This window comes from Anguilla anguilla, chromosome 11 (genome assembly GCF_013347855.1).
Source record: "Anguilla anguilla isolate fAngAng1 chromosome 11, fAngAng1.pri, whole genome shotgun sequence".
NCBI lineage: Eukaryota > Metazoa > Chordata > Actinopteri > Anguilliformes > Anguillidae > Anguilla > Anguilla anguilla.
Window position 1 is genome coordinate 36,717,422 of NC_049211.1, and position 17,284 is coordinate 36,734,705.

The window sequence follows — 17,284 nt, forward strand, 5'->3', positions numbered from 1 at the left end:
TTAGCCAGTGAATCTGTTACAGTATCAGAGACAGGAGACTGTAGTGTAAGAGTAAGAGTCAGAGACAATTGTGGGGAGAAGGTAACCAGCTAGCTGAGCGGCCTTCCTAACTTACTCAACATTCAACATGTTTCCAAAATGTTTTCACTACCTAAAAGTTTGCTAGCAAATTGTAGCCTTCCTCCTTGCACAATGCATTACTTCCGACAATATATGAACACTGTCATTAAAGGAACAAGTTGTTTACATGTTGTTACTGGCTGAAGTAAATATTGTCCAGTTGGCAGAGGACCCGTCGATATGGGAGGGGGGTGGGGGGCCGGGGGGTGTGCCTTATAGGGCCAGGCCCACCCACTCAGAATGCTGTGCCCTCCAGAAATAAATCAGATCATTTACATATAAATTCAATTATTGTATCTTTCTGATAAAAGAAGTACATTTAAAAAATAAAAGTAATTTACTAACCAAGTCTATGTTCCTTATAAATCAAGACATTAAAATAGAGAAATATGGAGTGTCTTTGATTGACAGGGGGGTTCTGTGATGCAAGCACTACTATGATTGGCTGGATAGCCATTCCAGTTAATGCCATTGAATAATAAATCTAGACATAGACACATTCTATTAATTATTAGGCTGTATGCTACCTAATTGTCAGTGCTGCATGAATCAAACATGAATCAAATACAATATCAGATCATCAAAAATAAGCAAATAACTTGTGCCACCCATTACAGTTCATCTGTCCCCCCCCCTAAGACTGAGCGCTGGCATCGTGTCGGGTTGGGGCACTTACAGGACTGGAGCATTTCTGATGATGCAATAGGCAGGAAAATTAAGAAAGCAAAGAAGCGAAAGAAGAAGACTCAGAAGCCTTCTCTGCTCTGCCTATAGTGCAGTTTTCTACAGTTTCCTGAGTGAGAACCAAGAGGAAAAGGGGAAAAAGCAAGAACATGAAGAAACGTAAGAAGAAGAGTTAGAAGATACAGAAGAACTGGGCAGCTGTACTTAAATTCTGTGTGTTTAAAGGTCAGGGGGGATAGATTTTAGTGTCTGAGAGTGAGAGTGTGGTCATTGTGTCTGTGAGTGCAGAACAGGGTGCTGAACAGGGTACACCCAGCCAGTCTCTAATTTGGTGGGTGGCATATCTGAAAAGGGTACACCCTGCCAGTCTCTCACTTGGCAGGTGGCATATCTGAACAGGGTACACCCTGCCAGTCTCTAACTTGGCAGGTGGCATATCTGAACAGGGTACACCCTGCCAGCCTCTAACTTGGTGGGTGGCATATCTGAACAGGGTACACCCTGTTAGTCTCTAACTTGGTGGGTGACATACCTGAACCGGGTACAGCCTGCCAGCCTCTAACTTGGTGGATGGCATATCTGAACATGGTACACCCTGTTAGTCTCTAACCTGGTGGGTGGCATATCTGAACAGGGTACACCCTGCCAGACTCTAACTTGGTGGGTGGCATATCTAAACAGGGTACACCCTGCCAGTCTCTAACTTGGTGGGTGGCATATCTGAACAGGGTAAACCCTGCCCATAAGTATGTGTGAGTGAATGGTGAGTGTGCCCTGCGATAGACTGGCGGCCTATCCAGGGTGTATTCCTGCCTCTCGCCCAATGCACGCTGGGATAGGCTCGGCACCCCACCCCTACTCCCACCCCCCCGACCCTGCTCAGTATAAGCGGGTATAGATAATGAATGGATGGACAACAACTTATCAATATCAGCGCATTTTTGTATTCCTATTGTAGCTTATTGAAATGACAAATTAAATTTCCACAGCATCCCTGCTCTAAAAATGTCAAATCTTAATCTTACCTTTGCACTCTTTTCCTCTGTCTCCTCTCTGTCTCCACCTGTGGCCAGGTCTTCAGCCTGCTAATAAATGATGAAAAAACATTAAGCCTATGAGTTAATGGACACCCTGTGCAAATATAAACTAACCACTTATTATGATATATCACAGAAATGACCAGTGACGGTCTATCAAATAATTTAACCCACTTTAATATCAATGTAAATAGTGCAGCATCATGTTAGGTACAATGTCTGTAGTTTACAGGTTATCTATTTTCATCTAAATATTTGGCGAGAGATATAACTGCATATTGTTTAGCAATTATTTTTTTAGAAACTACCAAAATCACTAAATGTGAAAATAAAAACTCTACACATGTGGCCAGCCCTTTGACCTTTGTTTAGGACGCAGTCATATTGAGAAGTTTACTCACCTCTCCACTTCCTACACTCGTCTCCTTTCGTTCTTTAAATGTTCACAATGTATTCAGCTGTATACATAGTGCACATACTGTGCAATTTATTAATCATCTCAACCTTTATTAAAATATCACAGAAATAATTAATGTCAGTTTTACATTTGTGGGCTATTAATCTACAGTCGTTTAATTGATAATAGATATCCTTTATCAAATGAAAAAAAATCCCTTGCGTCCTTATCCCTCTTGGACAAACCAGAGATCATGATACATATTGTTTGCTCAATATAGGTATGTAAATAACTAAGTTCTGTTTGACTCTCCATTGCATTAGGGCTTATGTTCTGGGAAGTAAACATCAGTAAGTAACTTAATGTTAGCCAGTGAATCTGTTACAGTATCAGAGACAGGAGACTGTAGTGTAAGAGTAAGAGTCAGAGACAATTGTGGGGAGAAGGTAACCAGCTAGCTAAGCGGCCATCCTAACTTACTCAACATTCAACATGTTTCCAAAATGTTTTCACTACCTAAAAGTTTGCTAGCAAATTGTAGCCTTCCTCCTTGCACAATGCATTACTTCCGACAATATATGAACACTGTCATTAAAGGAACAAGTTGTTTACATGTTGTTACTGGCTGAAGTAAATATTGTCCAGTTGGCAGAGGACCCGTCGATATGGGAGGGCGGTGGGGGGCCGGGGGGTGTGCCTTATAGGGCCAGGCCCACCCACTCAGAATGCTGTGCCCTCCAGAAATAAATCAGATCATTTACATATAAATTCAATTATTGTATCTTTCTGATAAAAGAAGTACATTTAAAAAATAAAAGTAATTTACTAATCTAGTCTATGTTCCTTATAAATCAAGACATTAAAATAGAGAAATATGGATTGTCTTTGATTGACAGGGGGGTTCTGTGATGCAAGCACTACTATGATTGGCTGGACAGCCATTCCAGTTAATGCCATTGAATAATAAATCTAGACATAGACACATTCTAATAATTATTAGGCTGTATGCTACCTAATTGTCAGTGCTGCACGAATAAAATACAACATCAGATTATCAAAAATATGCAAATAACTTGTGCCACCCATTACAGTTCATCTGCCCCCCCTAAGACTGAGCGCTGGCCTCGTGTCTGGTGGGGGTACTTACAGGACTGGAGCATATCTGATGATGTAATAGGCAGGAAAATTAAGAAAGCAAAGAAGCAAAAGAAGAAGACTCAGAAGCCTTCTCTGCTCTATAGTGCAGTTTTCTACAGTTTCCTGAGTGAGAACCAAGAGGAAAAGGGGAAAAAGCAAGAACATGAAGAAACGTAAGAAGAAGAGTTAGAAGATACAGGGAGAACTGGGCAGCTGTGCTTAAATTCTGTGTGTTTAAAGGTCAGGGGGGACAGATTTTAGTGTCTGAGAGTGAGAGTGTGGTCATTGTGTCTGTGAGTGCAGAACAGGGTGCTGAACAGGGTACACCCAGCCAGTCTCTAATTTGGTGGGTGGCATATCTGAACAGGGTACACCCTGCCAGTCTCTCACTTGGCAGGTGGCATATCTGAACAGGGTACACCCTGCCAGTCTCTAACTTGGCAGGTGGCATATCTGAACAGGGTACACCCTGCCAGCCTCTAACTTGGTGGGTGGCATATCTGAACAGGGTACACCCTGTTAGTCTCTAACTTGGTGGGTGGCATATCTAAACAGGGTACACCCTGCCCATAAGTATGTGTGAGTGAATGGTGAGTGTGCCCTGCGATAGACTGGCGGCCTATCCAGGGTGTATTCCTGCCTCTCGCCCAATGCACGCTGGGATAGGCTCAGCACCCCGCCCCCCACCCCCCCCCGACCCTGCTCAGTATAAGCGGGTATTGATAATGAATGGATGGACAACAACTTATCAATATCAGCGCATTTTTGTATTCCTATTGTAGCTTATTGAAATGACAAATTAAATTTCCACAGCATCCCTGCTCTAAAAATGTCAAATCTTAATCTTACCTTTGCACTCTTTTCCTCTGTCTCCTCTCTGTCTCCACCTGTGGCCAGGTCTTCAGCCTGCTAATAAATGATGAAAAAACATTAAGCCTATGAGTAAATGGACACCCTGTGCAAATATAAACTAACCACTTATTATGATATATCACAGAAATGACCAGTGACGGTCTATCAAATAATTTAACCCACTTTAATATCAATGTAAATAGTGCAGCATCATGTTAGATACAATGTCTGTAGTTTACAGGTTATCTATTTTCATCTAAATATTTGGCGAGAGATATAACTGCATATTGTTTAGCAATTATTTTTTTAGAAACTACCAAAATCACTAAATGTGAAAATAAAAACTCTACACATGTGGCCAGCCCTTTGACCTTTGTTTAGGACGCAGTCATATTGAGAAGTTTACTCACCTCTCCACTTCCTACACTCGTCTCCTCTCGTTCTTTAAATGTTCACAATGTATTCAGCTCTATACATAGTGCACATACTGTGCAATTTATTAATCATCTCAACCTTTATTAAAATATCACAGAAATAATTAATGTCAGTTTTACATTTGTGGGCTATTAATCTACAGTCGTTTAATTGATAATAGATATCCTTTATCAAATGAAAAAAAATCCCTTGCGTCCTTATCCCTCTTGGACAAACCAGAGATCATGTTACCTATATTGAGCAAAACAAATGTATGTAAATAACTAAGTTCTGTTTGACTCTCCATTGCATTCGGGCTTATGTTCTGGGAAGTAAACATCAGTAAGTAACTTAATGTTAGCCAGTGAATCTGTTACAGTGTCAGAGACAGGAGACTGTAGTGTAAGAGTAAGAGTCAGAGACAATTGTGGGGAGAAGGTAACCAGCTAGCTAAGCGGCCATCCTAACTTACTCAACATTCAACATGTTTCCAAAATGTTTTCACTACCTAAAATTTTGCTAGCAAATTGTAGCCTTCCTCCTTGCACAATGCATTACTTCCGACAATATATGAACACTGTCATTAAAGGAACAAGTTGTTTACATGTTGTTACTGGCTGAAGTAAATATTGTCCAGTTGGCAGAGGACCCGTCGATATGGGAGGGGGGTGGGGGGCCGGGGAGTGTGCCTTATAGGGCCAGGCCCACCCACTCAGAATGCTGTGCCCTCCAGAAATAAATCAGATAATTTACATATAAATTCAATTATTGTATCTTTCTGATAAAAAAAGTACATTTAAAAAATAAAAGTAAAAGCCATTCCAGTTAATGCCCTTGAATAATAAATCTAGACATAGACACATTCTAATAATTATTAGGCTGTATGCTACCTAATTGTCAGTGCTGCACGAATCAAATACAACATCAGATTATCAAAAATATGCAAATAACTTGTGCCACCCATTACAGTTCATCTGCCCCCCCTAAGACTGAGCGCTGGCATCGTGTCTGGTGGGGGCACTTACAGGACTGGAGCATTTCTGATGATGTAATAGGCAGGAAAATTAAGAAAGCAAAGAAGCAAAAGAAGAAGACTCAGAAGCCTTCTCTGCTCTACCTATAGTGCAGTCTTCTACAGTTTCCTGAGCAAGAACCAAGAGGAAAAGGGGGAAAAGCAAGAACACGAAGAAACACAAGAAGAAGAGTTAGAAGATACAGAAGAACTGGGCAGCTGTACTTAAATTCTGTGTGTTTATAGGTCAGGGGGGACAGATTTTAGTGTCTGAGAGTGAGAGTGTGGTCATTGTGTCTGTGAGTGCAGAACAGGGTACACCCTGCCAGTCTGTAACTTGGCAGGTGGCATACTTGACCCGCTACCCCAGTATAAATAAACGGAACATACAGAAAAACTGACCTGGCTTTCATCATTTTCCTTTTTCACTTCGGATGCCATTGTCTGTGAAGGAAAGGAATGTTCACGTTAGGAAGGGCCATTCGCGGCTCATAGAAATGCACTTGATATGAGCTTGTGTGTGTGTGTTTTTGAGGGATTGGGAGCTGCTAGCTGTCAAGCTGTCAGCTTCAGTTCGGACGTCATCTGAGAGCGGAACATTTATGACCCCTCTCTCTCTCTTCGGTCTGTTTCATCCCTTTTTCACTCACAGGGAAAATGAGGGAAAAGCCATTGACTTTGGCACAGCTGTGGTCCTCATGCTGACAAATCCCAATAACAATCACAAAGCTAGAATCAAAACTAGATACTGAAAGCTCTCTTATACCCGCACTAAGGAAGTAACTGAAGACACCTGACTAATTAGGTTTGTCCCAAACATTATGATGCCCTGAAATGGGGGGACTGAGTATAATAAGCACTGTATTTTCTATAAGGTGAAACCAAAATGTATGAAAAGACCCTTCAATAAAGGCTGAGACTCTGTACTTTAACCAGGGTTCGAATTACGGGCGGAATTGGGGGGGTCTGACCCCCCTAATTAAGACTTGGACCCCCCCAAAAGAGGTGAAACAACATGTTGGGGGTGTCAAAACATTTATATATCCTTCTTACCTGTAATCGCAAATATTACAATATATTTCCCATCAGTGGCATCACCGCCCGTAATTTGAACCCTGACTTTAACCACATTTGAATTATGTGATTGCAAATCCAAAATTGTGGAATACAGAGCTAAATCGAGAAAATGTGTCTTTGTCCCAAACATTATGGCACTCACTGTAACAAGGTGGGCCAGAATGAGGGGTGTCTCGTGTATGGTTATTGAGACGGGAATGGGGAAGAGGTCGCTGTTGTCCTGTATTTCGAACAGTAAATTGATTGTCAAGAGGTTCATCAAAAATACTCTCAATTCGGCGCGGTGGTTCAGCCAAGATACTGTAAATGGGACGGCCAGCCCCGGATAATATTAAATGCAACAGTGATTGACCGTTGAATCGTGACTGTTGAAAAACGAGAATCTGATATTAAACATAATATTACACAAAATGAACTTATTCTAGATTTAAAAGTTTGTGGTGTTACGTTCTGATTTCCGTTTTCTCAAGGGAGAATGGTCCAGCGGCTACGGAGCACTACAGTAGAAAAATATTAATGTAGAGAAATATTAATCTAGATATCTGAGGACATGCGTTACTAGCCTAAACTGTACGTAACCACTTCCTTATCAAACCGTCTCTGACTGTGCCCGCGTATAAGGCTATACTAGCGGCCGTCGACGTCAACCGTAGCAGTTAAGCTGCCAGGGCGGTTGTCCACAAAGTTTTATCCACAGCAGTTCGGCTTGTAGAAGGGAATAAATATAACACACCCCACATTCCATCCAGACATTCAGAATAATGTTTCTTCCGCTGTCAACAACAATGTTGCAGACTGGTCTGTGTCGGAGCCATAGACTATTACTTTTTCATTTTTGCATGGTTGTTTTTGTTTCCTGTACACATACAAAACGTATGCAAAATGCAATATGGAAACGTTTGAAATCTGAATTTACTTTAGAAACGGAATAAACACGCTATATTTTGGTTATTTCGGAGTAAAAACAAAATTCAAATTATCCCGAACGTATACACAGATCATAGGCTACAGCAAGTTCCGATCTAAGAATATTCAGAGACGAGAGATTGTAGAGATTTTATTAATTTTGCCAGTGAAGAGACAGGAGGCTGTCATGTAAGCGATAGTCAGAGACGATTTTGGGGACATGGTAACCCGCTAGCCAGGGGCGTAGGAGTGAGATTGATAGGTTTACATTTGCTCCCCAGCCCTGCCCCCACAATAAATAAAATGTGGAAAAGTTCATTGGTCCCACCAGAGCCAGCTATGTTATTAAAGATGCAGAAACATGCAGCCTCACCCTTTCTCACCTGCAAGAGCTGGCTCTGTGGTTCCTTTATTGTTCTGTATGTAGCCTATGTGAGATACCTCCTACCGACTAATAGTAGGGCGGTCAAACCTGTTTTGCGATCTTTCAGAAAACATATTTTGACAGTTTATTCTTCATGCATAATGTCATAAATGCAACAGTATAGTCAAATAACATATATATCGCTGATTTGCCAGAATATGAATGTTTCCTATAATACGATTTTAAAAATTAGCCGCTAATTCGCTCTTTCTGTGTTTTCTGCATGTTTCCTTCGGGTACTCGGGCTTCCTCCCACAGTCCAAAGACATGCCGGTAGACTAATCGGAGACTCTAAATTACCCATAAGTATGTGTGAGTGAATGGTGTGTGTGCCCTGTGATAAATTGGCAGCCTGTCCAGGGTGTATATAACTGCAGTGACAAATTAAATTTCCACAGCATCTCTGCTCTAAGAAAGTCAAATCTTAATCTTACCTTTGCACTCTTTGCCTCTGTCTTCTCTCTGTCTTCACCTGTGGCCAGGTCTTCACCCTGCAAAAAAATGATGACAAAACATTAAGCCTATGAGTTAATGGACACCCTGTGCAAATATAAACTAACCACTTATCATAATATCAAAGAAATGACCAGTGAAATGAATCAAATAATTTAACCCACTTTAATATCAATGTAAATAGTGCAGCATCATGTTAGATACAATGTCTGTAGTTTACAGGTTATCTATTTTCATCTAAATATTTGGTGAGAGATATAACTGAATATTGTTTAGCAATTATTTTTTTAGAAACTACCAAAATCACTAAATGTGAAAATAAAAACTCTACACATGTGGCCAGCCCTTTGTCCTTTGTTTAGGACGCAGTCATATTGAGAAGTTGACTCACCTCTCCACTTCCTACACTCGTCTCCTCTCGTTCTTTAAATGTTCACAATGTATTCAGCTCTATACATAGTGCTCATACTGTGCAATTTATTAATCATCTCAACATTATTAAAATATCACAGAAATAATTAATGTCAGTTTTACATTTGTGGGCTATTAATCTACAGTCGTTTAATTGATAATAGATATCCTTTATCAAATGAAAAAAATCCCTTGCATCCTTATCTCTCTTGGACAAACCAGAGATCATGTTACCTATATTGAGCAAAACAAATGTATGTAAATAACTAAGTTCTGTTTGACTCTCCATTGCATTTGGGCTTATGTTCTGGGAAGTAAACATCAGTAAGTAACTTAATGTTAGCCAGTGAATCTGTTACAGTATCAGAGACAGGAGACTGTAGTGTAAGAGTAAGAGTCAGAGACAATTGTGGGGAGAAGGTAACCAGCTAGCTAAGCGGCCATCCTAACTTACTCAACATTCAACATGTTTCCAAAATGTTTTCACTACCTAAAAGTTTGCTAGCAAATTGTAGCCTTCCTCCTTGCACAATGCATTACTTCCGACAATATATGAACACTGTCATTAAAGGAACAAGTTGTTTACATGTTGTTACTGGCTGAAGTAAATATTGTCCAGTTGGCAGAGGACCCGTCGATATGGGAGGGGGGTGGGGGGCCGGGGGGTGTGCCTTATAGGGCCAGGCCCACCCACTCAGAATGCTGTGCCCTCCAGAAATAAATCAGATCATTTACATATAAATTCAATTATTGTATCTTTCTGATAAAAAAAGTACATTTAAAAAATAAAAGTAATTTAATAATCTAGTCTATGTTCCTTATAAATCAAGACATTAAAATAGAGAAATATGGATTGTCTTTGATTGACAGGGGGGTTCTGTGATGCAAGCACTACTATGATTGGCTGGATAGCCATTCCAGTTAATGCCATTGAATAATAAATCTAGACATAGACACATTCTAATAATTAATAGGTTGTATGCTACCTAATTGTCAGTGCTGCACGAATCAAATACAACATCAGATTATCAAAAATATGCAAATAACTTGTGCCACCCATTACAGTTCATCTGCCCCCCCTAAGACTGAGCGCTGGCATCGTGTCTGGTGGGGGCACTTACAGGACTGGAGCATTTCTGATGATGTAATAGGCAGGAAAATTAAGAAAGCAAAGAAGCAAAAGAAGAAGACTCAGAAGCCTTCTCTGCTCTACCTATAGTGCAGTCTTCTACAGTTTCCTGAGCAAGAACCAAGAGGAAAAGGGGGAAAAGCAAGAACACGAAGAAACACAAGAAGAAGAGTTAGAAGATACAGAAGAACTGGGCAGCTGTACTTAAATTCTGTGTGTTTATAGGTCAGGGGGGACAGATTTTAGTGTCTGAGAGTGAGAGTGTGGTCATTGTGTCTGTGAGTGCAGAACAGGGTACACCCTGCCAGTCTGTAACTTGGCAGGTGGCATACTTGACCCGCTACCCCAGTATAAATAAACGGAACATACAGAAAAACTGACCTGGCTTTCATCATTTTCCTTTTTCACTTCGGATGCCATTGTCTGTGAAGGAAAGGAATGTTCACGTTAGGAAGGGCCATTCGCGGCTCATAGAAATGCACTTGATATGAGCTTGTGTGTGTGTGTTTTTGAGGGATTGGGAGCTGCTAGCTGTCAAGCTGTCAGCTTCAGTTCGGACGTCATCTGAGAGCGGAACATTTATGACCCCTCTCTCTCTCTTCGGTCTGTTTCATCCCTTTTTCACTCACAGGGAAAATGAGGGAAAAGCCATTGACTTTGGCACAGCTGTGGTCCTCATGCTGACAAATCCCAATAACAATCACAAAGCTAGAATCAAAACTAGATACTGAAAGCTCTCTTATACCCGCACTAAGGAAGTAACTGAAGACACCTGACTAATTAGGTTTGTCCCAAACATTATGATGCCCTGAAATGGGGGGACTGAGTATAATAAGCACTGTAATTTTCTATAAGGTGAAACCAAAATGTATGAAAAGACCCTTCAATAAAGGCTGAGACTCTGTACTTTAACCAGGGTTCGAATTACGGGCGGAATTGGGGGGGTCTGACCCCCCCTAATTAAGACTTGGACCCCCCCAAAAGAGGTGAAACAACATGTTGGGGGTGTCAAAACATTTATATATCCTTCTTACCTGTAATCGTAAATATTACAATATATTTCCCATCAGTGGCATCACCGCCCGTAATTTGAACCCTGACTTTAACCACATTTGAATTATGTGATTGCAAATCCAAAATTGTGGAATACAGAGCTAAATCGAGAAAATGTGTCTTTGTCCCAAACATTATGGCACTCACTGTAACAAGGTGGGCCAGAATGAGGGGTGTCTCGTGTATGGTTATTGAGACGGGAATGGGGAAGAGGTCGCTGTTGTCCTGTATTTCGAACAGTAAATTGATTGTCAAGAGGTTCATCAAAAATACTCTCAATTCGGCGCGGTGGTTCAGCCAAGATACTGTAAATGGGACGGCCAGCCCCGGATAATATTAAATGCAACAGTGATTGACCGTTGAATCGTGACTGTTGAAAAACGAGAATCTGATATTAAACATAATATTACATAAAATGAACTTGTTCTAGATTTAAAAGTTTGTGGTGTTACGTTCTGATTTCCGTTTTCTCAAGGGAGAATGGTCCAGCGGCTACGGAGCACTACAGTAGAAAAATATTAATGTAGAGAAATATTAATCTAGATATCTGAGGACATGCGTTACTAGCCTAAACTGTACGTAACCACTTCCTTATCAAACCGTCTCTGACTGTGCCCGCGTGTAAGGCTATACTAGCGGCCGTCGACGTCAACCGTAGCAGTTAAGCTGCCAGGGCAGTTGTCCACAAAGTTTTATCCACAGCAGTTCGGCTTGTAGAATGGAATAAATATAACACACCCCACATTCCATCCAGACATTCAGAATAATGTTTCTTCCGCTGTCAACAACAATGTTGCAGACTGGTCTGTGTCGGAGCCATAGACTATTACTTTTTCATTTTAGCATGGTTGTTTTTGTTTCCTGTACACATACAAAACGTATGCAAAATGCAATATGGAAACGTTTGAAATCTGAATTTACTTTAGAAACGGAATAAACACGCTATCTTTTGGTTATTTCGGAGTAAAAACAAAATTCAAAAAATTATCCCGAACGTATACACGGATCATAGGCTACAGCAAGTTCCGATCTAAGAATATTCAGACTAGAGAGATTGCAGAGATTTTATTAATTTTGCCAGTGAAGAGACAGGAGGCTGTCATGTAAATGATAGAGTCAGAGACAATTTTAGGGACATGGTAACCCGCTAGCCAGGGGCGTAGGAGTGAGATTGATAGGCCCTAGGTTGACATTTGCTCCCCAGTCCTACCCCTCCTGCCCCCACAATAAACAAAATGTGGAAAAGTTAATTGGTCCCACCAGAGCCAGCTATGTTATTAAATATGCAGAAACATACAGCCTCACCATTTCTCACCTGAAAGAGCTGGCTCTGTGGTTCCTTTATTGTTCTGTATGTAGCCTGTGAGATATCTCCTACCGACTAATAGTAGGGCGGTCAAACCTGTTTTGCGATCTTTCAGAAAACATATTTTGGCAGTTTATTCTTCATGCACAATGTCATGAATGCAACAGTATAGTCAAATAACATATATATCGCTAATTTGCCAGAATATAAATGTTTCCTATAATACGATTTTAAAAATTAGCCGCTAATTCGCTCCGCATGTAATCACTGTCGTTGGAGGGAAACGCATCATGACCTGTGCGACTTTGAATGTAGGGTTATCTGTTTTTACTCAACATGAACCAATATTATTTGGTATTCGTACAGTAAAACGAATATGCTGTACGCATTTACTGGTATGTATTGTTATGGGATGCGTCATTTAATGAAAACTGTACTCTCAAAACGCAACACGTGCTAAAATGTCTCAGTTTCAAGCAGCGGCCCTGATGGCTTCAAAATTCCATTGCAGCTGGGGACTGGGATCGACCAGGCTCATGTCCCCATTTTCACCCTAATAAAGAAAAGCACCCATTCGAAAAAGAAAAATCCTTTACAGCTTACCCTACGGTCTCGTAGAAAAAAAATATGTACAAATATTGATGGTCAAACGAGTTTTCCCGGTGACATAGCCACCAGAAAACATGTAGCCTACACTGGCAACAAAATACCATTCGAGCTGATTATGATTCCCGAGGGTGCCACACCCTCAGGATTGCGGTGTTCCACCCTCAGGAATCCGAAAACTGTCAAGTTTGCATAAAAATTGATTTCTAAAGTAAAAACACAACATCACGGAACTATCAGTGCACTTTTGAAACGATTTAATTGCTATATCTACTCCGATTTGGTATATTTCCTCGTTAAATTACCTGTTAAAGTGAGCCCAGAGGCCAGTTTTGTTCTGTGTTTCTACGTGGAACTCCCATTGTGATTACACTGCAGACAGAACATTCGACCTCTATGGCAAGCATTTAATGCCCTCTCCGGCGGATTCATATTACAGATATCTGTAATTCATTTATGACTAGTCAATACGCTAATTTAAGATATCTCTAATCACATTTTGACTAGTCAAAACGCTAATTTAAGATATCTCTAATTACATTTTGACTAGTAAGATTTCGCCATTAGGTTCAATAGAACTCCAATTAAAGATATCTACAATTCAGTTTCGACTATCTAAAACGTGAATTTCAGATATCTCCATTTAAATTATGAGTAGTCGCAACTCAGATTCGAGATATCTTCACTTTAGTTCTGACTCGTCATTACTCAAATTAAAGGTATTTTTAATTCCTTGTTATTGAAGACATCTAAATGATCTTTTTTGATATCTGAAATAAAGATATTACTAGTCAAAATACAAATAGATATCTTGAACTGGAGTTATGACTAGTCAAAACTAAAGCGGAGATATCTCGAATTTGAATTATGACTAGTCAAAAGTCCTTTTAAGATATCTAAAAATAAGTTATGGATATCTTGAAACAAGAGGCACTTCATTAAAAAAGATACGAAGTTATACGATCAGCTGGAAAATTTAAAGCTAAAAGTGAACGTTAACTGACCTTCGTTTTCACTTTGATAGTCTTGCTGTCTAGAGAAGAACTTCGCCAAGAAACAGTAAATGAGTGAAAATGCGTATTAAAACTGTAGACAACACATTTCCAACTATTCGACAAATTATTACTGTACAGAACAAAAAAAAACAATCTTATTTACGTTTCCTGGGAACGTTGTTGAGGGTTTTTTGATCTGAAGAAGGTGTAGCCTAATTGGTTGTCTATACATGTTTTTTTAAGCTCAAGAAATAAATGGAGAGTTACATTATAAAAAAAAACAAGGATGATTCCACTGAATTCAAAGCGATTTCCAAAATCCAGTGAAAGTATGTCAACAAAAATATTAAGGCCAGCGCACTTATATATTTTCTTTTCAACCAAAAACTGAGCAAGATAAAGTACAAGCAGCCTACTCACCTGGCCGCTGTCAGTAACCCCACAGCAAGCAGAATATTTGTCAGGTTGGCCCGTCAGGAAATGCAGCCTTCTCTTCTCTACTTAGTGTATATATGTCTACAGTTTTAATTACCAGCAACGTCATGTAATGTAGTCAGACCTGATCGAGAAGGAAGAGGAAATGGGGAAAAATGCTAAAGGAAACGCCAATAACCTCTCGACCAGCGATGTATATGATTGGAGGTGTGTTCATTAGGAATGGCATCATATCCATGCCATTATAAAGCAGACGTGTATACTTTCAGAAAATGTTCACCACCATGGATAATATTATTATTCTGTGTAGCAATGCCAAATTAAACATAAATATAAATAATATTTAACCCTCCTGTTATGTTGCGGGTCAAATGGACCCTTTTTAAAGTTTGAAAATCTAGGAAAAATACTTAAAAGTATTTTTTCAGTATGAAACTTCTTCTACTGGCCTTAATTAGTGTAATCAACATTTGAAATGAAAATGGTTCATTTCATGTATTTGCAACCCCCCCCCCCCCTGCATGTTTATATCACAGAGATACTGTTCGGGTCCATTTGACCCGACAGTGAAAGTGGAGGCTAAAAGGGGTCAGAAGTGTCAAATTTAGACTAAATGTATCGGCCTACAATGCGTTCATCATCTGGACGGAGATTCTTCCTGAGTGGAATGTGTCAAAGCTGTACAAGAGGCGCATCTTCCACAAGAAGCTGGGGAAAGCACTCGTGGTACCGCATATACAACAGAGGCAGCACAAGGATCCCAGCCACTGCAGTGAGGGAGATCCAGGAGAGGGCTGCACCTAGTACACCAGTGCCTGAGGTAAGTAAGTGTGTGTGTGTGTGTGTGTGTGTGTGTGCGCGCGCGTGCATGTGTGCGTGTCAGAGGATCGGGATCAGCATAAATAAAGATTACTTTAGATAAAAATCCTTATGACTCATTTGGCTTGATTTTAAGTGAACGGGTCAATTTGACCCTGAACAGGAGAGGTGTCTCATCTCTATTTAGCAATAGAGGTTTTTCTATTAACCTAACCTATTTAGGTTTTTGCAATATACAGAAAAAAGAGGTTGAACATGTATTTTTTATGAAAAACGAGTGAATTATCCTAATGAAACCATGAGAGATGTGAGAGGTGAATAACACCATTGCGCTACATTTTGATGGAATTGTTAGTAATTAGGTACCCAAACAATGTTTATTAGGATTTTTTGGTTTCTGACAACTTTTGGATGTTTAAACATGCACCGGGTCACATTGACTCGGGAACATCTTTGCTGTACCTGAAAAATGAACAGAACAGGAGGGTTAAATAGTAGTTTATACTCTTATGTGACAAGATAGGAAGTAGCGTCAGTAACTGTAATGTGCCTGTGCTTGCGGCGGTGCTGCCACTGGGTGGCAGCAGAGGAGATTCTCCTTGCTCTCTCATTCCCTGCTAATTGTTGATTCGGGCCACCTGGAGTCTACCCTTTATAGGGACCTCACTCCTTCTGCTCGGTGCTCTTGCATTTTACAAGCGGCCGGTAACGCTCTAGGTATTTCGAGCGCTAGATGTGACTTACTCGATGGCTATCTGGTACGGGAGCTAAACACGTAGCAACCGGGGCACTTGAGAGTTGTCACCTTTCATAGAAGGTTATTGTGGATAGAGTTATCTCCAGCTAGTCTCAGGCTTGAGCTGAGAGATCTTACTTACCTAGGCGTTTGTTGTTTTTTGGTTCTCAGTCAAGAGACTTTCGTCCTGTTTTTGAGGATTGCCTTTTGTTTGGCCTTTTGCCAGGGTTTATTCCCCTTTTTCCTTTCTCCTACCTCGCTCAGTGGTTGACTGCTGTTCGCAGTCAGCTTTTAGACTCCCCGTTGATTTATTGTCTGCTTCTGGCGTTGCTCGCCAGCCCCAACCTTACAGTAACACCGCCCCCTTACCTGCCTGGCATGCCAAAAACAATATCATAAAACAACACGCTCTCAATGTACAAAAATGCCACGTTACTCACACATACATACAAAGCACTGTTTATCACTCATTCATCAAAACTGGCAAAAACTAGGCCTGCCTTTAAAAGGCTATTGATATCAAAATGATGCCAAATTACTGTAGCCTACTACAAACAATTCAGACTATCTTGCCTCACCGAAATTGAACAAGCTGTATTCCAAAGCAATGCTACCCAATGTTTCCTAAATTGTTCAAGTCACAGTGCTGTGCTGAAGGTCAGTGAATGAATTATAGACTGTACTTCGGGGCTGGTTAAGCGACCCTCCGCTTCGCCTCGGCCGCATTACCATCCCCGTCGCACAGCAAGTTCCGATCTAAGAATATTCAGAGACGAGAGATTGTAGAGATTTTATTAATTTTGCCAGTGAAGAGACAGGAGGCTGTCATGTAAGCGATAGTCAGAGACGATTTTGGGGACATGGTAACCCGCTAGCCAGGGGCGTAGGAGTGAGATTGATAGGTTTACATTTGCTCCCCAGCCCTACCCCCGCCTGCCCCCACAATAAATAAAATGTGGAAAAGTTCATTGGTCCCACCAGAGCCAGCTATGTTATTAAAGATGCAGAAACATGCAGCCTCACCCTTTCTCACCTGCAAGAGCTGGCTCTGTGGTTCCTTTATTGTTCTGTATGTAGCCTATGTGAGATACCTCCTACCGACTAATAGTAGGGCGGTCAAACCTGTTTTGCGATCTTTCAGAAAACATATTTTGACAGTTTATTCTTCATGCATAATGTCATAAATGCAACAGTATAGTCAAATAACATATATATCGCTGATTTGCCAGAATATGAATGTTTCCTATAATACGATTTTAAAAATTAGCCGCGAATTCGCTC

At 40.6% G+C, this 17,284-nt stretch overlaps 1 protein-coding gene across 4 annotated transcripts in view; it reads right to left on the reverse strand.

Annotated features, from left to right (window-relative positions):
• The window catches only part of LOC118207918 (vicilin-like seed storage protein At2g18540), a 197,150-nt gene that overhangs the window by 143,779 nt on the left and 36,087 nt on the right, over window positions 1-17,284 (reverse strand). The window contains exons 1-6 of one of the 4 annotated variants that reach the window (XM_035382119.1): window positions 14,434-14,784; window positions 10,435-10,476; window positions 8,495-8,551; window positions 6,056-6,097; window positions 4,225-4,284; window positions 1,830-1,889 (exon numbers count right to left, since the gene is read on the reverse strand). The exons of 1 other annotated variant lie outside the window; for it this stretch is intronic. In XM_035382119.1, coding sequence (XP_035238010.1) covers window positions 1,830-1,889; window positions 4,225-4,284; window positions 6,056-6,097; window positions 8,495-8,551; window positions 10,435-10,473 — 258 coding nt within the window. In that variant the 5' untranslated portion in view covers window positions 10,474-10,476; window positions 14,434-14,784. Of the gene's footprint in view, window positions 1-1,829; window positions 1,890-4,224; window positions 4,285-6,055; window positions 6,098-8,494; window positions 8,555-10,434; window positions 10,477-14,433; window positions 14,785-17,284 lie in introns of those variants that run through there. 2 more of the 4 variants (XM_035382121.1, XM_035382120.1) reach the window with 2 other exon arrangements.